At 33.4% G+C, this 24,912-nt stretch overlaps 1 protein-coding gene and 1 non-coding gene across 2 annotated transcripts; both read right to left on the reverse strand.

The window, feature by feature from the left end:
• Positions 1-1,109: 1,109 nt before the first annotated feature.
• On the reverse strand, positions 1,110-23,504 carry LOC133190936 (uncharacterized). The gene is made up of 27 exons (XM_061326621.1): positions 23,411-23,504; positions 22,302-22,523; positions 21,942-22,065; positions 21,466-21,576; positions 21,254-21,352; positions 20,488-20,622; positions 18,296-18,328; positions 17,614-17,708; positions 16,510-16,591; positions 16,243-16,332; positions 15,615-15,741; positions 15,373-15,452; positions 15,035-15,139; positions 14,634-14,760; positions 13,666-13,745; positions 12,053-12,295; positions 10,439-10,549; positions 8,324-8,423; positions 7,312-7,432; positions 6,169-6,322; positions 5,913-6,071; positions 4,463-4,641; positions 3,878-3,958; positions 3,174-3,254; positions 2,829-3,022; positions 2,160-2,246; positions 1,110-2,046 (listed from the first exon to the last, which is right to left on the reverse strand). The coding sequence occupies exons 2-27, from the start codon at positions 22,472-22,474 to the stop codon at positions 1,775-1,777; spliced, it is 3,243 nt and encodes a 1,080-aa protein (XP_061182605.1). The 5' UTR covers positions 22,475-22,523; positions 23,411-23,504; the 3' UTR covers positions 1,110-1,774.
• Trnas-aga (transfer RNA serine (anticodon AGA)) lies at positions 22,885-22,956 on the reverse strand. Its single transcript has one exon. It is a non-coding gene; the product is annotated as a tRNA-Ser (tRNA).
• Positions 23,505-24,912: the final 1,408 nt, after the last annotated feature.

A 24,912-nucleotide genomic window follows, 5' to 3' on the forward strand; every position in this document is an offset into this window, starting at 1 on the left:
ATGCCAAGGGCTTATGAGGAGAGTAGCGTATCAGAAACCCTTGGCTAGCGAAGATGAGTCAAACCTTATTATCTCAAACTCCATGGGACCAATTCAAGATATCCAAGGTAAAATTGGTAGAAATAAGTGGTTAGGACTTCCAAATCACTTTGACATATCCATGGTATTTGAGATACATGTACCAGTGTTTGAGATACCGAAGTTCAACTGTATATATTAATTGAGATTCTTGTTCCCACCCCCAGAGTGATGCAACAATGAAATTCACCATTTCTGTTCCTCTGTACCTAAAAGTACTATGTAACAAAAATTAGTTTAATTTGATTCAGCAGTTCAACAAAATCTGCTAATATATCATTAAAAGGTTTCTAAATGACAGGCAACCATAACACATTGATGGACATAGCAGATGGGAAACAGATAGCAATAGGTCATCTGATATTGATGACCTAATAATAACTGAGATGAATTTTCTCTTCTAGATAACATAATCAGTGTTCAATTACATATCAAAGATACAAAATACATTTCATATATTTATAATTATTGGCTTATTATGGATAAATTTTCTGAGACTTGTACAAACATATTATACTTCAGTATTTTTCATTAAATTTATAATTATTGGCTTATTATGGTTAAATTTTCTGAGACTTGTACAAACATATTATACTTCAGTATTTTTCATTAAAGAAAAAATATAAAACAAACATAACCCTGTACCTAGACAATGGTCTAAACTGACATTCAAAATGAGAACACAAGTGTAATTCACAACCTTGTTTAAAAATATACTGGGGAAAATAAAAATATCAATCAAGGCACAAATTCAATAATACTAGTCTTCTAATTTGGCTCACAAGACTTGGATGGAAAAACAAAAAACTTTTTAACAAACATGTATATGTTCACAGAGTCATTTGTAAATGGGCAAATAGGTAATACTGTCTAAATATTAAATATAAAGAGAGCTTCATTTTACAGTGTATGTGCAATGATAAAATAAAACTCAATACAGGATAGCTAATAAATACATGGCAAGACTACATTATCTTTAAAATCAACTACAACTACAGTTACAAAGTAAATACACTACCTATGTTCTCAGGCAAACAAACGATCAAACTGTACAGTTTTCATCATAAACACTTTACTGCACTGAAACATATAATCTAATTCTCAAAAGGAATACTTTCTACTCAATTTCTTATATTTTGCCAAACCTTAATTGGTAATCTCCAATTTACATTTTATCAAGTCAGCTGCAGTTTTTCCAGGCAGAACAAGAAAAATGTTCATACAGAACTTTTAATAAAAGAAATATAGCTTTTTGTGATATTATTCCAACAAAATATCAAAAAAGTGGGACTAAAGGGAGAGATTCTGTTAGTATATAGTACAAAACATAGGATAAACTGTCTACTTCAGTGATGAATAATGTACAGAATGACAACTAAATCTCAAACTGTAGCAAACATACACACAAAATGAAGTTGTATACATAAATTACATTATTTTCTTGCATACATATGTTTATAAACCTAGTAACAAGCTGTCCAGCAACAACATGCACTCATCAATACATGAACAAAGTGTTTCTTGAAATGACCATTCAAAAAGAAAAAGGTTTTCACATTCATAAATAACTCAAAAATTTCATCTTACTCATTTTATATGTGAAAAAACAAAAAAACCAACACATTATATACTATTATTCCAGAAAAATGAGAATATAAATAATAATAGAGGTGATTTTGTAAAGTCCCACAGTTCCTCAAAGAGTTTGGTTGTTCATTAAGTAACCCACAGCAACAGAGGTCCGTCTATTTATAGCTGGGAGTATACCACTGACTCTATCAAATGTTTCAGCAGTCAGATGGGAGGAGGACGGCATGATGGTGGGGGTCAGGGGAAGTGGGGAGGCTGAGGGAGTCAGTGACGTCCCCAAACTGGAGGGATATCTAGGTCGCAGAGGGTGGTACGGAATGGTTTTTACCTTTTTAGATATGGCTCTGACTAGATCTCTTGAGTGCTTCAGATTGTATGCTACAAAGTTAAGTCATTTTTTTTTTTATATGTACGTGTACTTGCAATAACTACAAAGTGTGAAACTTAAGTGTTTGATGACTATATTGAAATGAATTTGTAGAATTTTTTACCTTTTAGTCTTGCTTTGATTTCATCATCAAAATATCCACATTCAATCCATTCATCATAATCTATTATGTAATCAAAGGCAGTCTGACCTAAAATAGAAGTGAGCTGTCTTGTAAATAACTCAAATTGAACATTCATTGTGATCTGTCCAAAACAAGAGTACCTCCTTTCGAAAATACGTATATACTGTGCTCATGGCAAGCAACAAATTGCAACAACTACACATCTATTAAGTTCTCATATAACTAACATACATGTAGTTAAAAAGAATTAAGAATTCACTTAGTAAAGCTATTTTAATAAGACTAGTGTGATTTGAAAATAAAAGCATGAATAGTTATTTATAAACATACATGTATGTCAGGGAATGCAATGTATGGATGTTACTGTGATTCTGAACTTCATTTTGGTACTTTGTAAACAACTTAATATTAAATTTAGGGTATACTCTTTAACATAATATCTTCAAAATAATGTGTGGCAGTCAGATAGGTTTGATTGTTGGTGGCCAGATAGCTCAGATGGTAGAGCACCTGTCAAGCATTTAGGAGACAAGGGTTCAACTAGTACTTCAAATCCTGATCTGGTCTGTGACATTTTCTCCTTTCCATTACACATATGACATTGATTGAGGGACAAGAGTGTAATAATTATATCAAAAGTATGATTACCCATATTATTTTTATGCCTGTAGTTAGTTTTGCGGTCTATGAGAGTAGAAGCAGCAAACTGGTTATTGGACTTGGTGGCAAAAAACAATGGTGTCTCCCCCTCATCATTAATGGAATCCACTGAGGCATCATACTTCAGTAGTAACTCTAAAATGTCTGCCTCTCCACTCAAACTGGCAGCATAGTGAAGAGCTCTAAAACAACAGTGTGCTCATTGTAAAGAGACTGTATAAAGTATGTGTAGTTTTTAACTTTTTTTAACAGAAAATGGTAAATATGCCAATTAGCTTTTACCTGATTTAGAATGATTGTGCAGATAATAAAAATGTAAATAAATTTCCTTACGAGTTGTTTCCTGGATAGTATCTGGGGTTTACATCTGCTCCATTGTCCAACAAAAACTTCACTGCATCCTGACTGTCTTTTCTACAAAAAAAAAATCATGCACATGTGTACTAAAAAATGTTTACAAGAACATAGTGCTTATAAATGCAACACTCACTAAAGCATGAAAAAAGCAATCTGATGATTAGACTATTTGTATTTTTTTTTTCTGAATGGACACTTCAATACTTAAAACGTAACTCAGTGTCTTGTTCTTAAATGGTGTATACATCAGTCCTGTAGTGGGGACAGACAAGAAATATAACCAATATACATCAGTCCTATTGGCCAGACATAACCCATATACATTTAATCCATCATATATCTATATGTCTTCAACAGTCATATTAATTCATATGTGAACCAGTCTCATACAGAACACAATTTAAATGGCAGGATGCTACTTTTATTTAATATACCAAACGAATGTAGAACAAACACACTATAAACATGGAAATTTTATGTGTGGGGGTAATATATGCTAAATAGGTTATAAGAATGCTTTCATGTAAATATCCAACCACATAACTCCGTTTTAACAATCTTATCCCAGAATCAAGGAACTATAACCCCCAAGTGTAATTTCTTGCTTCAACAACACACATAAATATCAACAATTAGAGTATAATATGTCTACAATGTAACAGTAGTTGTAAACCACCTACAGTATGATTTGTTCTGTCAGAATTCTTCTCATCAGTATGTCCTGTTCCTTCTCCTTGAAGTAAAACCCATTTGCCAAAAGCCTAAAAGGAATATTATAATACAAAATGGAATAAATACAGCAGCAATTAATAAATTATTATCAAATTAATTATTAGACATGCACCAGTAATTGTGATTTAACTTAGAAATAAAGATTATCTTTCAGAGGATGAGATATGTAAGGGCTAAATTCTGGCCAGGATCAATAGACCAGATTTAAAAAGTGTTGAAAAGCACAGTGATTATACTAATGATAGTTTTTAAAACAAATGGTCCATAGGCCTTTTGAAAAATATTATTTTACACTCCTTTTAATACAATGTAAAAATAAACCCCATGAGAGATTGTATAATGTTGAAAGTGCATTTAATTTTAAACTTTTAGGATTTTTTTTTTTTTAGGATTTTAAACTTTTTAGGATTCTAAACTATAAAAGTAATACATGTATTGTAATTTACATACCTGGTAATTACTTTTATAGTCTAAAATCCCTCCCTGCTCAAAAGAAATAAAGAAAAGAACAATGGTTGGTACTAAGATCTTACCACTGTGCACATTCTGTGAAGTCGTTAGCGATGGCGAGGTTAAGCAGGCTAGGAGGAGGTTTGTTGGACTCCTCTCCTGCGATGGCTTTAGCCATGAATCCATCATGGTCATATCGCATCATCATTCGCATCACATCAATACGACCCTGCATGGCACAGCAATGAATTGGTAAAAGACCCTGCAAAAAAATCATATGGTCAACAAGGGGAATTATACTGTAATCTAATTAGGATACTAAGATGTAAAAAACAAGGGGTATTTTATCATATTTTGAGCACATTCTTGGATCCTAAAGTTAAATACCATGCATCATAAATGCATTGGAAAGCATATTACATACTATAAATATTATATGCATAATATCAATTTACATATTAATATGAACTAGATATCATTGAGATGGTGGCCATCTCAAAGGGCCCCACTTTCAGCAATGAACATAAAAATGTAAGGTAGCTGAAAAGGGTTTATTTTGAAGAGGAACATTGTGTACTATTAAGAGATGTGTTGTTTGAGTCTAAAGGGCTTCTATGTCATCCTTTTTATAATAAAAAATGGCACGAAAATCACGAGTGCTCAATACCCTCTATCAAAAAACGGCACAAAAATTACGAATGTTGCACATCCTCTATCAAAATATGGAAGGAAAATCACAAATGTTTCGTACCTTAAGTTAATTGGTAAAGTTTGAGGTTGACTGGACTTAAGGGAAAGAAATTATGCACCAAACAAAAATTTTGAACAGAGAGGCTATTTTTGACCTTTACCTAGAAACTTTTTTCAAGGTCACTGCACATCCACTGACCAGTGGCACTCTGTGAGTGAAGTATGAGCCACATTGGACCAAGAGGAGAGGAGATATGCTCCGTACAAGGATTTTTCATATAATTCTGCTATGACCTTAACCTTTGACGTAGAAACATGATTCAAGATCACTGCACATCCTTTACCCAAAGGCACTCTGTGGGTGAGGTATGAGCCAGATTGGGCCAAGGAGAAAGAAAATATGCTCCAGACAAGAATTTAAACAGAGAGGCTATTTTTGACCTTGACCCTTGACCTAGAAACTTAGTTCAAGGTCACTGTACATCCATTGACCAGTGGCACTCTATGAGTGAAGTATGAGCCACAATGGACCAAGGGGAGAGGAGATATGCTCCGGACATGGATTTTTCATATAATTCTGCTATGACCTTAACCTTTGACCTAGAAACATGGTTCAATGTCACTGCACACCCTTTACCCATAGACACTCTGTGGGTGAAGTATGAGCCAGATTGGGCCAAGGAGAGAGGAGATATGCTCCGGACAAGAGATCTCGGACGGACAGACGGACGGACGGACAGACTGATCACTATAGGGCACCCACAGAGCGGGGCCCTGATTAATACAAATGTAACAAAAAATTATGAACAAGATAAAACAATAAATCGATCAATTATCACATACCCTAGAGTTCCTTTTACTGAGACTGGCATTTTTGTTCAGCAGAAGTTCTATACTAGTCATGTCTGATGGCTTGCCACTCTCTCCATAACACTTGACGTGAAGGGGGGTGTTCCCTTCTACATCCTCAGCATCAACCAGGGCCCCTGCATCTAGTAGCAGCTAAGTACAAAATATAGAAAATAACAACAGTTACTACATACAACAACTTACCATTACTTGTATTTGGATCTACTTGAGGAGGTCTAGTGAGACAAACCTCCATGATTTCTGTGTTTTTGGATCTGTGTAATGGAGTAGCTCCCTTGTAATCTCGTACATTAATGTCCATCCTCAGCCTCAGAAGTTCCCGGATGGCATTTTTATGTCCATAGTAGGCAGCAGTATGGAGCAAGGTGCTACCATTTATGCATCTTGGAAAAGAAATAATTTCAACTTTTATTTTCAGTTCAAATATTGCACACTAATGTGCTTTACTGTATTGTACAAGCACATGCTTTTGATGTAGTTGAACAGATACATGTACCAATAATAGATTCATTCCACAAACATTTCATCAATTAATATATATGAACTGACTGTTGCAAATAAAATAGTTCAAATTTGATAACAAATTCCCAACATACAGGCAAGTCAATAGTTATCCCCAGTAATCAAAATTATGGAATTTGACGAAAGTTCTTAATGTTCTGGACAGTTATTCATACCAAATACAATAAGGCCCTTTACCCCCTTCTCCTGATATTTGAACCCCGAGGCATAAATACCTGCTCCACAGACAACAGACACTGACACTATTACCTGCTCTACAGACAACAGAGGCATTATTCATTCCCTTCTCCATTAAAAAGAGGCATAATTACCTGCTCCACAGACAACAGAGGCATAATTACCTGCTACATAGACAACAGAGACATTATTACCTGCTCTGCAGACAACAGGCACATTTTTACCTGCTCCGCAGACAACAGAGGCATTATTACTGCTCCTCACACAAAAGAGGCATTATTACTGCTCTGCAACAGAGGCATTATTACTGCTCCGCAGACAACAGATGCATTATTACCTGCTCCGCAGACAACAGAGGCATAATTACCTGCTCTACTGACAACAGAGGTATAATTACCTGCTCCACAGACAACAGACACTGACATTATTACCTGCTCTACAAACAACAGAGGCAATATTACCTGCTCCACAGACAACAGAGGCATAATTACCTGCTCTACTGACAACAGAGGTATAATTACCTGCTCCACAGACAAAGATACTGACATTATTACCTGCTCTACTGACAACAGAGGCAATATTATAGCTCCACAGACAACAGAGGCATAATTACCTGCTCCCCAGACAATAGATGCATTATTACCTGCTCCACAGACAACAGAGGCATTATTACCTGCTCCGCAGACAACAGAGTTCCTTGACTCCAGTAGCATGGTCTTTAATGACACGGTCCATTAACTTCATGTCTCCACTCATAATCCTAGGAACAACAGCCGAGTAGAATTCATACAGTTCTGAAAAAAACAAAAATGACTGTACTGGTTTATTCATTCTTTGAAAGGTGCTTGTTGACAGGATTCCCTCTACCTAAGTATCAGCCCAAACATTTTTAGCTCTACTGGTCAGAGACCCAAAGACCTTATGCAATAGTGAAGTTTCTGTCATCCATCCGTCTGTAAACAATATTTCAAAATGCTACTCCACCTACAGTTTTGGTCTGATTTCATTATAACTTAGCACACAAGTAGATTACATCAAGATACATTCTGTGTACTGGTTTTTGATTTCAATGAACTGTTTTGCCCATGGCTACTAAACATAGAATTTTTTATGATATTCTTTCGAAATGCTACTCCTCCTACAGTTTTGGTATGATTTAGATATAACTTGGCACATAAGTAGACTACACTTAGATACATAATTCTGTGCACCTGTTTTCTTTTATTTTGATCAAGAGTGTTGCCATGGTTACTAAAAATAGAAATTTCTGTGAAATCTTTTCAAAATGCTTCTCCTCCTACAGTTTTGGTCTGATTTTGATATAACTTTGCATGTAAGTAGACTGCATTTAGATTAATTTACCTACCTACATTTACCTAATTTTCTTTAATATTTTTCAATTTTGATGAACAATGTTACCAAGGTTACTAAAAATAGAAATTCTGTAAAATTCTTTTAAAAGGCTACTCCTCCCACAGTTTAATCTGATTGCAATTATAAATCTTGCCACAAAAAGAGACTAAACCAATGATCATTATTCTATATAGTGCTGTTGCATAGTTTCAAGTCACTGTGAAATCAAATCTTTGTGGGGAGTTTTACAGTAAATGTGTTCTTGTACCAGAAAAACATGTTACTTTGGTTTCTGGGCTTGTTTGTATATCTACTTTCTGAGAGCTACTCACCTATCAGGTATCTCTTAAATTCATCATTTTTTACTGTCTCAAATGGTGTCAGATTTTTGGTGTTTTTAAAGTGAACATCACATCCCCATTCTATTAGATACTACAATCAAAGAAAAAATAAATGATATATATTTAAGGTAAAATGCTACCAGTTCAGGAGAATAGTGTACTTTAAATTGGTACATATATCTATTAAGAAATTAGAAATTAAAAAAAAAAGTATACATGCAGTAAAAATTGAAATGATTGGTATACATTACTTCATGACATGATATTAGAATTTATTAACATTCTTTGTACATGTACTACTCATAAGAGAAAGGCCCATGGGTCACTTTGCTCACATGAATTTGAGTTTCAATGTTGATGAACTTAATTGTTTGCAACCATTTTAATTATGATATAGAAGCTTAATTGATATTAAACATGCAATTTTTACAAATTTAAGCTTTGTTGTTCTTGGAGAAAATTATTCTTTTCTCTGTAAAACTTAAAGGGTTTTTATCACGTATCTAAATTTCTTAAAATGAAATGCTATTATATTCTTGAAACATATAATTATCGTTTAATTATGAAATAATGTTGAAAAAAGCCATAATTAGACGATAAAACTCCCGTAATATAGGGTCCTCGTAGTAAAAATCTCCACTAATTAGATAGGGGTCACGTGGTACTGAAACGTCATAGGTGTCAATGGTCAATAGAATTGGTAAAGCTTATCGTAAGAAAAAATATATTGAATAAATTTTTATGCTAAATAAATAGAAAACCCAATATGCCCGGTTGAAATTTTGACATCGACTATATTCCTTTGATTATGGATGGTCAATCTTTTATGTATGAACGTCTAGCAGAGAGAAATAATCAGAAAATATGCCGACAATTGGAGAGGTCACCGAAGACGAAGCCGTTGACAACTTGGGACTTCGACTAAATAGAACAAATTACTAGAGTTTAACTTCGTAAACATTTCTAAATATGGGAATTTATTCTCCTTCATTATTATTTTAATTAATTATATATAAATAAATCCTGTATATCTTCTATCTGTTCTAGCAGTGAATATCATGTACTAGAAATGACACTTCTTCAATGGCGCTGTACGCCATTATTGCGAAGTTCACAACATTCCTACTAGATTCTGTGCGACTTTTAAAAAACGCATGTTAGTCATTTATTATTTTTTTTAAAGGTATCTTTCCTTAACATATTTTATAGGACAGAAAAAATAATTCCTGATCGATCGGCATAAGCGACTTGCAGAAAAAGGCCCCCCTTTCATCTCTCGAACAGTCCAGGAAATGTGGGGAAAAATTCTTCCTAAAATCTTTCTTGTGCAAATTTGTGCATCCTAACGCCATAAATTATACCTTACTAGCTGTCAATTATCCAGTTATCACTAAATTATTTTCTAACAGGTTTAATAGACACAACAAATGAGCCCTTTTGTATACACAATAAGTATTTCGCTTGACCAGGATTGACACCTATGACGTCAGAGCAATGGCGCGTAACATCGGCGATCAAAATATGCATAATGAGAAATTCAAACTTTGAATCGCTGAAACATCAAAAATATTAATTTTCTAGCAAAGATATTTAAATATATGATTTTAATAGCTTGTAAACTTTGTCATATCAAAAAATTTTGAGACGTGATAAAAACCCTTTAAAATATGCCTATAAGGACCCATCCTGACCACAGAGCATGTCTCCTGAACAAAATTGAATCTTTGCTGATTAAGCTACACAGGAATAAACTTTACAAATTGAAACCCTGTGATTTTTTGAGGATTTTTATAAATCATTGCAGAACATTTATCTTTAAACTTTGATCAAATACTGAGCCAAATCTTACTATGGGACCATGATTTAAACAAACAAAACTTATATGTAAGGAAAATGACCAAATGTGAAAGAGACTGATTCATAGACAACAGACAAACATTGATCACAAATGTTCACTTACACCACTGATTCAGGTGAATCTTTGGCCTTGGCAAATTTAAAATGGGGCAAAATAGTTTGCAAATATAATAAGGCAAAATATCCCTGTATACAGTATATTTTCCACTTTCTTCAGCTTTTGGTATACTAATTTAACACTTAACATACATGACATATTTTTCTCTGTAGGCCCTCAATCCCAGCATTCAGTGGGGTGTTTTTCAGAATGTTTTTACTATCAATATTGGCACCATTCTCCATCAACAGCCTGGCTATTTCCTACAAGATTGATAAAATAAAACTGCATTATATATGAATACGATTATCAATGTACAGAATGAATTACTACACATGTACATAGTCATTAGTGGTGATCATATTTTAGTGCCTATTAATAAGCTGCTTCGTAACTGCTAATTCAAGTATACACTATGATTAAGTCAAATACATTTAGACGCTTGCTCCCAAATGTCAGAAATTATCATTATGCTAAACAGTTGATGAGGATGTCTACACAAAATTTTGATGAGATAATTTATGTATGTTTACAGTATGCATACTGATGTACATGTATAATATTATAGATATACATTTGAATGTATATCTATGAATTTTCTTAATAATATCATTTAAATTAATGAATCTTTCCCAGAGATCTGCAATCATATGGTCTAGCTTTATCAAAAAAACCCTGAATCTCCACATTTACAGTAAAACACACTTTATAATATAACGAAGTGCCAGCGAGGGACAATTTTACTTCATTATAAGCGTAATTCATTATATCTGTTACTTTGCTGTAAGAGTGAATTCATTATAAGCGTGTTCTCTATAAGCGTGTTTTACTGTACGTGAAAGTTGAAAGCTTACTGAAATGTCCTAGCTGCTTTTATTCTGTATGAAAAACTTGTTTTAAAATTTTAATGACAAAAACACAGTTTTGTTCTTGTATGCACCATACTTAAAGTTGCTGCTGTCACTAATTTGCATTTTAACTGACTTTATTTCATTCTTTCCATGAGATCTTAATTTTTGTAATTATCAGAATTAGCACTATTACTTTGGTTCAAAAGACAAAATTACATGTATACGTGCCATGTACATGTGTTACTCTCTGTCAAAATTTGTGGAAAGTTATAGCACATATCAATTTAAATGTAATTGAAATAAAATAAAAAATAAATTAATAAACATGCCATTTACAATCTAATTCTATGAATTAGCATAATGATGACAATTTTGAAACACAATATTAAAATGCAGCTAGAATTTTAACATGATCTTAGTGCTCATCACCATTCAATCACTCCAATTGCTTTTAACAAACCTTATAATTTATATAATAAAATGTACAATTTTCTATAATATTGTAAAACACTGTTGTGTTTTTTGCATGTAAAAGTATACTCTAGCAAATACATGTACACCTGGCATTGCAAAACAAACTAAAAAAACAAAAACTCTATGGTGCATTAGCCAGCCACCCTACAGTAATTAATCTTACAAAATGGCCATTTTTGCAGGCCCAGTGAAGGGCTGTATATCCCATTGAATCTTTGGCTTTCAACAGCCAGCGATTGTGATTCAGCCAATACTATCACAAAATAAAATCATATTAATAAAATATTATTCAGTTTATATGTTTTTTGTTTAATGAGTTGATAATTAGGAACCTTATGCAGTTAACCAGTTAGCAGTTGTGTATTTGAATGTCTTCCCTAATTCATATACATGTAACACTAAATATTACGATTCAGCCACCTAACATAGCCTAATACTTACAAAATGTCCATTCCTGCAGGCCCAGTGTAGTGCAGTGTTTCCTGATTTAGGCTCCTTAGCATTGATGAACTGTGGATGACTCTGAAAGAAAATGATCATCTTCTCCACGGTCTCAAACTCGTTATCCCTCGCGGATTTGATAAATAGACGCTGCCAGGATCCCGTGTTCCCAGGGAACACCTGGTACAGAAACTTGATCCCTGCCTTCAATTGTTTGTTACGACTTGGTGCCTCCAGGAAAATCTAGGGAAAAATAATCTTTTTTAAATTCAATTCAATTCAATTCAGTTTATTGACATCACCATGTTGGCATACAGTCAAAATAAGAAATCAAATGACAGATAACAGAAAAAAAAAGAGAAGAATATCATAACATAATTGCATGCAATTCAATTTTACACAGTTCCTTATAGACCTTGGGATTGTTTCCTCTGCATAAAACATTTATCTAAGTAGATACATAAACGTTTTGTAGTATTATAATCACATGGGTTAACAATTTCTTTAATGGGATCAGTACTACAGTATAATTTATCATCAAAAATATCACAATATTGAAATCAAAGATTGTCATACACAGGACAGTAAAGTACAAAATGTTTTTCATTTTCAACCAATAATTTACAAGCATAATCTTTTTCAAAAAGAACAATTAAAACAGTTACTGTTACATACACATCCTCTAGTCGCAAGTAATTTTTGAGTGAATATAAACATCTTAGATTTCTCCACAGAAAATTATAGACCTGTCGTGTATTGTACACTTTTTCTACCAGTAACCTTGAACTTGCCACAATGACCTTGAGTCAAGATTATGACACACTTTAAGCTCACAAATAATTTTTGTTAAAGTTGCAACTTTCAACAAAAATTTTATACTTTTTCCACCAGTGAACTTGAACTTGTGAAATGACCTTGGGTCATGGTCATGACACTGTCAAGACATAAGTAATATCTGTGTGAAGTATGAACAATACTTAAATACAATGAACACAGATTTTACACTTTTTCTGCCAGTGGCCTAGAAAAGCCAAAATGACCTTAGGTTAGATCATACACACCAATAGATCATAAGCAATCTTCATATCAAGTATCAACTTCCATTTAGCCTCCATTTGAGAGTAATAGTTGGGACAAAAATAAAACACATTTCTTTTGTCAGTGACCTTGAACTTTCTGGAATGACCTTAGTTCATTGTCAATAAATACCCTTAGATCATATGCAATATTTGTGAGAAGTACGAGTCTCTAAAGTTATGGTCAGGAAAGGAGTTAAACATTTTTCTGCCTGTGACCTTGAACTTTCCAGTATGACCTTGGTCAAGGTCATGCCACAACCAAAGGTCACAAACAATCTTTGTACCAAGTATGAGCTTCCAGTGATTCTCCATTACAAAGTAATACACAAGATTGCATGGACAGGAACCTGGACAGGGTAATTCCTATATACCCCCTAAACTTCATTTGCAGGGGTTATAATTTACAAAATAAAGATGACAACTTATATGCATAACTTTACTACTCTCTCAAGAATGTACATGTTCATGCATCTATTTATGAAGGATACATCTTATTCAATAATACCATGTTTAATGAAGAATTTCTTAAAATACCTCATACTCTGGGTGATCTCCAGGCATAATCTCAATTACCCCAGCATCTGGTAGCTTCAGCAGCTCTTTTACACTTGGTCCTGAAACCATAAATATATGATATGCCAACTCTCACACAATATTTCTTATCAAGCCCTTCTTTTCTCAAATGTCATAAGTTCAAAGAAATAACAAGAAGTCTGTGAGTGAACTAACTAGTAATACCCCCACTCTGATGTGAATATACACTCTCGTGTTGACATCGAATTCATACAAAAATGAATCCAACCATTGCATGCCTAAACAAAGATTGTGCTAAAATTTCAAGCATCTGCGCTGAGCAGTTTTGCTGAGAAAAGTGTGACGGAAATTTGGTACGGACAGACACATGGATAAACAGGAAGTTAACATCAAATTCAAACAAAAATGAATCCCACCATATGACATGCCTAAACAAAGATTGTGCTAAAATTTCAAGCATCGATGAGTAGCTGCTGAGAAAACTGTGATGAAAATTTGTTACAGATAGATCCACAGATAAACAGGAAGATGACATCGGATTCAAGCAAAAGTGAATACTACCATATGGCATGCCTAAACAAAGACTGTGCTAAAATTTCAAGCATCTGTGATGAGTAGATGCTGAGAAAACTGTGATGAAAATTTGTTACGGACAGACACACAGCTAAACGGACACACAGAGAGACAGACACATGGGTAAAACAGTATACCCCGCTCTCCTTCGGAGAGGGGGGTACATGTATAACAATAATATAAGATGTTTTGTGCAACATATTAAATATGTATGTAATACTGCTATCATATCAATGAGAAATTATTTCAGAGAATCTGAAAATAATGATAGGAACAGCCCTCAGTGTAACCCCTCCCACTCCCATCCGACCTCTTTCTTGTACTAACGGATCCCTCTTTTGTAATAACTAAATAACCTGAGCACAAATCAACCAAAAAATAAAAATCAAACCAACCTTTGTTGACCCCACTGAAGTCATCAGTAAACTCCCCCGTCTCTTTGTTTTTGATGACGATTTTCCTCCCCTCCGTCCAAACTTCTTTTGATGTTACTTCATAAAACCCAGAGCCATTTGTCAAACTCTGAAAATGAGATGAATACAAAATTCAACATTATCTAGAAAATATGAAATGCTACTTTTTGCCACTGATGAAATTCTGAGAAGGGTGAGATTCTCACCAAGCCTAACAAATGGATTGAAGACAGGACTCTGACAATATTTCTATAGAACAGTGCTGGACCATAAGGCACTTCACCGATAATTTACAAGTATTTTATTAATATGTGTCCAGCACTGTTTACTGTTTTGTTTGTGTAACTCTGATGTTATAATTAAATGTGCATTTGACTACATACCAGATTGATGACAAAAGACAAACACAGGTCATTGACGGTGATATTCCTAGGAATCGTAATAATATCAAATCGGCTTCTCATTTTGTCTCTAATAGAGCGTCGAACCTGAAGAACACACAAAAAAACATTGAAGTCCTGCATCATCATTAGTACACTGAAGAAAAATCGGAAGAATTTAATTAATCCCCAAAGCCATTTATCATTGTATAATCATAGGACTTCATAATTATCAAATATTTCTTTCTGTTCAATTCTCCTCTTGGTGATTTTAAAATGCCATTCTATACATTTAATGGTTTGAACAGTGTATGTAACAAAATGTTACGTTTGATTTGTACCTCACTCTTGGCATGTTCAATATGCTGCATCCATTTTTTACAATAATCTACATCAAACTTCTTCTTTATTTTATCCTGGGCTATTAAAACAAAATCAAAGTTTAAAAATAAGTAAACTGCACGTATACACATATCTGATCCAGGAGTGTTGATATAGTACTTTTCTTAGCATCACTTCCATTAAGACTTTTGTAATGATAAATCAGTATGACTATACAGCTATACACAAAGTTGACCTTCACCTTGTCTGTGCATTTCAATCTCATTCTTGAGTTCTTTCCTCCTCTGTAGTTCCTGCATGTTAGCCACTATTGGTGCAAACTTGTCTATCTCATGCTGGGCCTCTCTGATGAGCATGCCAATAAATTCCTACCCAAAAAACAACAAAAAGGCTGTGAAGAGTCACCTGAATATCATGAGCAGTTTCCTGCTTAATTATATCTAAGATAAGAGATTTACGAAAGCTGCATAAATTTGGATGATTTCAGTCCCAACCAAAGGCCCCTCCCCCCAGTTTGTGATAATATTATTAATATTACTATAACATTTACGATTTTGTCCAACAAATAAGCTATTATAATAAGCATATTGTACTGTATAACATTTTGATTTAAGTAAATGATAGTGTAACACAGTGGGAACTAGAAATAATTCATGCATTTCCATGAATTGTATATTCTGCTATAATAGATACCATTACCAATGTAGATAACTGACACCAAAAGACAACTGAGGCAATTGGAAAGTTTAATATTATGGAAGTTTTTAGTTTTAAATGAGTTTTAAATTAGTTTTAAATGATCTTCCATGATCCTAAATCATTCTCAAGTAAATGCTTACTATATACCTATAATCAATCACAAGACTTACAAATCTGTTGACAACAGCTCGACATTGACGAAATTTGTAGGCCATCATAAAGAAAAAACAAAAGTATGAACACACTGCCATTGGGTCTGCCTGTAATGTATAAAAAATATCATAATCAAGGCTGGTAGTAGTATTATTATAATATGAATATCTTGAAATTTAACAGGGCAACTGGATCCTGTAGAAAAGAATCTTAATAAAGAACTGAAATTTGTTAGTGTTCAATTGGAGTCTATCTTAACATAATTAAAGATGAAGCATTATTACCTCAACCAAATCTTCTGAATCAAATGGTGTGTCAGCATAAAACATTCTCTCTGCAGTCTTCAGTGCCAAGATAATTGTCCACCTTAAGAGATTTATACAGTCACTAACTCTCAGTCTGTCTTATATACTTGTACATGTCCTTTACCAGAAGTCATTCCATGAAGACATGCAGTCTTATAACATTAATTTTTAGGATATAATTAAAACTTTAGTCTAACATGCAGGTATCCTAGCCAATTTTATTCACAGCTGAGTGCATAAGGAAAGAACTCTTTACAGCTGTACATAGCTCAGCATTCAGTGATCTGACTAAAACTTTAATGACTCTATCTAGAATCATCTACAGCTCTATATTTCACAAGCATCGCTGTGACTGGCTCCTCATAATTCTTCAAACAATAATGCTAGATCATGACTCATCACTGTTAATAAACAATCAAAAAAAGTTTACCTGGTGCTATACATGAAAATTATTGTGTCTATTTTATCTAGCATCTTTTATGACACTTTGACAACATTTCAAGAAAGTTTGCAGAATCAGAAAAAAATGCCTTTGAACAAATTTACTTTAATCAGCAGGGGTTATACAATTGTAATTTTATTTACATACAAAATTGTATCATTTGATTACAACATTTTAACTATGAAATGATGTTTAATGCTCATTCAGTTTTTTAGTATTTTTTGTAGTCTACATGTATGCATGCAGTTACAAGACTACCATATTTCTCCTTTAAATTTAAAGTTACATATATGTACTGACTAGGGTTTTTTCCATTCCATATTTATTATCATACTGAAACTTTCGGTGTAAACATGTAGATAGTGTGATTGTGTACAGTAAACGATCAAAGTAAATACACTGAATTTTATACAATAATGTTGTTACATGTATTAGAATATTTTGATATTTTTTTAAGTCTATGCTTAGAGTTAAATAACTTCCATGGGTATACTAATTATATGTTCTTAATCTACATGCAGTCTGACTTGTTACTATACATGTATATAGAATATTTCATTCTATATAAGTATATTATACATGCTTCAATGGGAGTACCATGGGTATACTAATTGTACATTTAAGTGACTAGAATAACTTACCGATCATTCAGGAGCAGGTCAGAGGTAAATGTGTTAGGTACAAAGGAGTTGACTAGAGCACACAGCACTCGGCTATCTACAAGGTCATCTATGGACTGAAAAAGTCAACATTCCATCAAACCAGGCCAAGTCTAAACTCACAGATTCCCATACTGGCACCTGGGAGTGTATTACTGACTTTGTTTTATGTTAATCTACTGGCATTAATCAATGTTGTTATTGATTTCTGAGTGACCTGGGTGTTATGTATTAAAAGATGCATGCATCAACTCCATTCTACAGGGTAAAGGGTATCTATAGGAATCTATAGCACATACTACTTCATTCATCAGAATATTGCTAATAAACCACAAGTACAGTACTAAATTCATTGTACAGTATTATCAATGTATCAAATGTAATTATGGTTTTCTTTAAATTTAAGGTTCCTGTGGCAGTCAATCAATCAAAACGTTTAAACAATTAATGTACACTGTAACCTTAAATATTTCTCAATAATTCCTAAAAACTTGCTTTAATAAAAAATGGTGAACTATGAAAGTATAGGCATAATGACACGTACAGGTACACAGCTTTCTACCCATGAAAACCTCCATCTCTTTATTATGTTACCTTCATTTTCATTTATAAATTTCTAAAATTCTCCTAAACATATTAATATTATCATTCTAAGCACACTTACATGACAATTCAGGTTTTTCCCATCCTTGACAGTCTGTAAGTAAAAAAGAATTATAACAATAAAATTTTTAGAAAATTCAACTGTTCCAAAACTTAAGCATTTGAACTTCTTCGTCTTCAATATGTCAAATACGAAGGATATTTCAAACGAGTTGGCAATCATGAACACTTAATTCATTAATATTTAATTTTGATATCTCAAACACTTGAATTGCATTGCACTGATAGTTATCTGTCTACACAGTTTAGTCCTTAAGACTAGGATCCTTATAATTATAGATAATTTATTACTTATTATGTTTGTTTATGACTGTGTACGTAAATATATCAGTTTGATCAATCTCAAAATTGGCTTGAATTCACATTGTTGTCTTTTTGAGTTTGATCAAACTGTAGAGTCAGTAACAAACCTAATGTGTTTAATTTCTTGAGAACAACTAGAAAACTGACCAGTCAGCAAGGGTCCCACCGAGGGGTAGAAATATAAGGGTGCAGCTTACAGAATGAGAATTTTAATTGATTACAAAAATTTAAAAATATATGAAGAAGAATATGCAACAACAACTGTGTTTATAAAATTTCAAGATAATTCCTAAATATCCAACAACCTGTAAATAGTATACCTGTATTTACACAAGGCGGTAAAAAACACCATATCTATAATAACTCAATTAAATGTATATAATTAAACAAAAAATAAAGCATGTGTTTTATAAAATGCCAGCCTTCAGTGAATGCAAATATCACCCAGGCTTGACCTTAACTTCAAAAACAAACATCAGTTGCAGACAAAGGTGTTAATTTATCTTAAAGTGACAAATAAAGATGAGCCTCTAAAATTTTCTGCACCAAGCAAGATAATTAATCCCAGGGGATTAATTGTACTGCGCTCTCATCCTTTTCTTCCAAGTTTACAAAAGAACTTTTTCAGTAATGAAAGAATGAGGTTATTATCTAAATACCTGTTAAAATAAATAGTATTCTTGAATTTACATAAGGCAGCAAAATAAATAAATAAATAAATAAATAGAATAAATAAATCAATTTAAAAAACAAAAAAAAAATAAGAAAGATATCATTATGTATATCTTGTTTTTAGAATTCAATAAAATCATAACTCATTGTGTATTTCACCAAAATAATTAAGTATGAACATTATTTAAATCCACATTTCAGAGAATGTAAACATCATTCAGAATTGACCTCAACTTCAAAACAAACTTCATTTGCAGACAGAAGTGTTAATTAATCTCAATTTGACAGAAACGGGTCATGCTTTGGATTTTCTTCAAGAGGAAAGTTAATTATACCCACGGGACTAGTTGTAGCTTTCATAGTTTACAATAGGAGCATTCTCAGTAGTTATCTCTCTTTGCCCTGACATTCATTCTGATGTAAAGTTAAGGAATCTACCCCACCACCCCAGCTCAAAACTGGATGGCACAGAGAACCAAACTTAGCATCAAAATATGTCTTACTGCCTATTCAACCAACATACCAAATTTGAATTTAAATGGTCAATTATAAAAAAAGTTATTAGCAAAAAACAGAAAATTTGTGGATGGAAGAATGACAGATGGACAGACAGACAGACAGACAGAGTGATTACTATAGGGCACCCGCAAATTCTTGTGGGGCCCTAATAATGTGAGTGAAATATTAGGGATGGGTATCGGCAAAATTTTCGTATCGGGATATATCACGATTTTTTCCCAAAAATATCACGATAAATCGCGATATTTTTACACACAATTTTTACTACAGTTTCAAATGAATTTCCATAATATTTCTTAAAATATCTTTACTTTTTAATTTTTATTTAATATAAAACATGTTTGGAGGCATTGTTTAACTGTTTTCAACATTTTTTACACTTCCTGTAATTGTAATTCAATAGTTTGAACAATTAAATGAATAATTTCCGGAATTTATAGTTATGTACCAAATACCGGTATTTTAGTCTCCGTATCATGATACGTATCACGCAATAAAAAATCGCGATATACCGGTATACCGATAAAATCGCGCATCCCTATGAAATATACAAAAGAACTAATGAGCCAAATATTGAGATGGTTAGGCATCAGCATTTTTCTCACCTGCTGGACACATAAATATAACCAGTAATCATGTTTAAACCAAAGAATGTGCAAAATTTCAGTTCAAGGAAAAAAATTGATAATGTTTAGTTACCTTAAGTTGATAGTTAACCATCTCCAGTATACAGTCATCAGGGCTGGGATAATCTCCAAAATCCCTTTTCTTCTTTTTGAAGTTTTTGACATAGTCAGCATTTGGCCACTTGATCCAGTCAGCCAAATCTTCCTCCTACAGACAGTTTATATCATAAAACATAATTAATTTCAGGAAAGAAACTAGAAGATTATCTTCTATTAGTGCAAGAATCATGGATTTTTCACTGTTGTCTGCTATTACTGCTTTTAGTCATTTCTAATGGTATTAAGTTTTTGGGTGATGCCAATTCAATATTGCTGATTCTGGTGCTGGGGAAAATTTCCACCATAAAGAAAAAAAAATTAACACCTTTCATTCAAGGAATTAACAAATACAGTGAATCTCCATTGTTTTAGGGGGGACCAATCTTCAAGGATTTCATGGGTCACACTTTCTCGTGAATTTACATATATTCCCCATAATGACAATAACCTTGTCAATGTACATGTGTATTACTATCGAATCATCTTTATGAATGACTTTATACCACAAAATTATGTCCCCACAAACCAGTAAAATTTTGGTTGCCAACAAACACTGCCCCCCCCCCCCCCCAAATTAAAATGATTCCATGTTATTTTACACTTTTCACTGGTAAAATGTAGTCTAAGTTATCAATATTTAACAAAAACTTGTTTTGTATTAAGGCAAAATGTTAATGCCTTCATACACTTATGAAAAGTATTGAACTAAGAGAACAATATATGCCTAAAATGAAACTGACATCTAGTTCATCCTGAGACCCTGCTCCTCCAAAACCAGAGAGCAGAGATTTCTTCTGCTGCTTCTTCTTCTTTTTAACCGGCGGCGGCTCGGGTGTCCACTACAATACAATATCCACTTAAATAAAGGCAATATAGGATACATGGATATAGAGTCTGATCCACTGATACTTATTACTTCACATCTTGTTAAATTGAACTGTGCTATATTTACCTTGAAGGGGACCTGACAAAGAACATCCTCGTCCAACTGCTGGAGGTACTCAGCCCTCTCCCACACAAACCAGATGTCATGACTGATCAGTCTCCACAGCAGGTCAAAAACCTGTTACAGAAATAAATCATCATCTAAACACAAATAACATTCATCTTCCAAGTCAAACTGAGAATTTAAAAGATTGTTATACTAACATTGAATTATAAAATGCTACATAGTAGTGATCTGAAATTCCGTATACAAATATATATATTTTTTTAAACGTTAGTGAAAATATTTTGAGTAAAAATTTCAATTATATCTTATTAGTGAAAGAAGTACTCACAGGCACCTGACATTACTTATTTTTCTTTTAATAAAAAAATATACCCCCTACCTAATTATTAGGTAGGGGGTATATTTTTTTATTAAAAGAAAAAATAAGTAATGTTAGGTGCCTGCGGAATTACTCTCCTATTTGGGTCCTGACTGACCTGGTCAGCACTTCTCATGGCAAACAGCCGAGTGTCCACATGAACATCTGACGGCAAAACAGATGCTTTCTTCAGCTCATCCACTATCCAGTCTACCCTGGTTTGTTTCTGCTGCTGTGACAGGCTGAAACATATAACAATTATTTGTGTGCATAATTAAAAGCAATTTCAAAACAAGCATAACTGTGTGAAGGTTTTCCCTTTCCTTAAAGCACATTGGCACACAAAATTTTGCATCATCTTCTAGCTTTGCTAATTCAGATAAAAACTGAAAAACACAAAAATCAAAGACTCAACCTGGCCAATAGTAATTATACAAATGTAGGCAGAGTGAATATATGCAAAATTTGTCATACATACTCATCAAAGCTCTCCAGTCTTTTGATATCATAGCCAGTAATGCTCTCCACGAGATATTTCATGTGTGTTCCTGTTAGCAGATCCATTATAACATTGTTTAGTAAATGGTCGTAGGGCATAAGGCGCAGGTTCACCCATGCTGTAAAACCCTTGATTCTTGTTCTTAAAGACATGGTGGAAAACCAAAAAGATCAACCCAACTACATTATTTTTTCCAGAAATCTGTAACAAAAAAAAAACAGATTAATGCACATCAAGTCTTGATTTGAAATTAAAGTTAAGTAAAATGACTAGGAAGCATAGGTATTCATAACTTCAGTTATTGACAGATACAGACAGTGTATACATGGAAATTTTTGCCCGTTTTATTTTCGCTGTTTTCAGCCTTTCGCCTCACAAGTGGATGAATTTAAAATGGGGCGAATTCAAAGAACACAGTATAATTTCTTAAACAGAACTGTGACTGGGCGAATTTAAAACAGGGCAAATTGGGAATGGGGCCTTTGAATGGCCCTAAATATAGACAATTAAGAGTCCTGTGGATTATGGCACCTAATGTAACAGGAGAGGAGAAAAATGTGACAGACCAGACAGGGATTCAAACCCTGCCCCCTGAATCTCTAGTCCGGTGCTCTACCAACTGAGCTATCTGGCCACCCATGCAGTGATCAAACCCATCTGACCGCCACAGGTTAAACCACCTGACTGGTGATACAAGGGCCCCGGGTTTGTTCCCAGTCCAGCCATTTTTTCTTTTTACATTCATTTCTTTTTCCCTACTACAATTTAAAATAAATGTATCAAATACACTGAACATGCTGTGTATTGATAATCAGTAGTGCATCATTTTTTTTCATTTAGAAAAGTCAGACTGAATGTAGCTAATAAATTACGCAATTTACACCGCTTTTATCGGGAAAAAAATCGGAATCAACTTGCAATTGGAAGGATTGGTCGCACATGTTGACACAAAATTATATCAATTAACTCGCAATCAGACAATGATATGACTATAGAGAGAGGTGAGACTTACAGATTGAATGCAATATGACTTCGCTGAGTATGTCTACTGTATTGTCGGTAAATGTAAATAACGCTGTGTAACTTACGCATTAAATCGTCAATTTTGTTTAGATTTACGATAATCTTTCCCTTTCCGCCATTTGTAAACAACCTAGATGTTTCCAATGATTTGCTTTCTCGGAACTAATACTCGGGGACCATCATTAATAAAACCCGAGAAGTTCGATAGTTTTGAGTCTCGAACCCGATTTTAAAGAAGGGCTCGCCGGAACTCACTCGAGATTACTTTTAACACGAAATCAAATCGCCATTCATTCCACATCTTCAGACAAGAAATACCATGTTTTTTTTTTTGTTTTTTTAAATCGTATACCTATATACATAAACTTTACGTTCAATGTATATAGGTGTGGTACGTTTTTTTTTAAAACGGTATTTCTTGTCTGAAAGTGTCAGAATCTTTATTATAACAACTTTTTAAGTGTTTTTAAGGTAGATTCAAAATTTTTTAAACTTATTTTTACATTTAACAATCCGGAAGGCAAGCCCCTATGGGGGTTTCTGCCCGCTTCACTCCCCATAAACAGTGATGCGAAGACGAGCGATTGTAATTATTTCCAGCGAAAATAAAACAGGCAAAAATTTCCATGTATATACTGTCTGTATCTGACAATAATTGAAGTGATGAATACCTCTGCTTCCTAGTCATTTTACTAAATATTAATTTCAAATCAATACTTGATTAATTATCTTAATTATTTAAGATTGAAAACACAGCAAACATGGATTTCAACAACATATTTGGTGAAACTAGTTTTAGTTTATCTTGGGATGGTTTATTCACTCTCTCTAAAACTTTTTACGAGCCTCCTCCTAAAGGGTAAAAAAACTGAGTTTAGTCGGGACACTGCTGATATTTTTTCACACTGTGACAAAATATCACTTTTATTCAATAAATAAAAAAAAACAATGTTTCACTGTTGAAAATGCATCATGGGACAAATTTACATTTCCAAATATTTTTCCTTAAGATTCTTTGCAAAGTCGACAAAGTTCACGTTCTCATGAACTACCGTGGGATAAGTAGGAATGTATCCATTGTGAGGTAATTGAAATTAAAAAAAAAAAATAGCGCAATTTTTTTAAAATGATCGTTGAATGACAAAAATATGTGGCAAGTCACCAGAAAAATAATGTAAATATAAGATATTAATTTTTGAGAATTCATGAGGTACATGAACTATACAACGCTTCTCGTCTGCATATTTATCATGAAGCGCTAACGCGCTTCATGAAACATGAGGCGTTAAGCGTCGTAGTTCATGTCCTCATGAATTATCAAAAAAAATAATTCATTAATTAATGCCCCGCTCAGGGTTCATTAGTAATGCAACATGAAAATTTGTATTAGTGTATGCTCAACACAAATTTAAAGTCAAGGTCAAAGAAAAGCTCAAGGTCAAAAATGTTTGATGCAGTTGAATAGCTCTCGCCAATATGTATCAGCATATACGGTTTGATAAAAAATATCTTGAAAGGTTTTTGAAACTGAACTAAACACTGATTAAGAACAGTGAGTTAAAGGTCA

Source organism: Saccostrea echinata, unplaced genomic scaffold (assembly GCF_033153115.1).
Source record: "Saccostrea echinata isolate AGI-Se365-2 ecotype Australia unplaced genomic scaffold, CSIRO_AGI_Sech_v1 ptg000001l, whole genome shotgun sequence".
NCBI classification, from domain to species: Eukaryota; Metazoa; Mollusca; class Bivalvia; order Ostreida; family Ostreidae; genus Saccostrea; species Saccostrea echinata.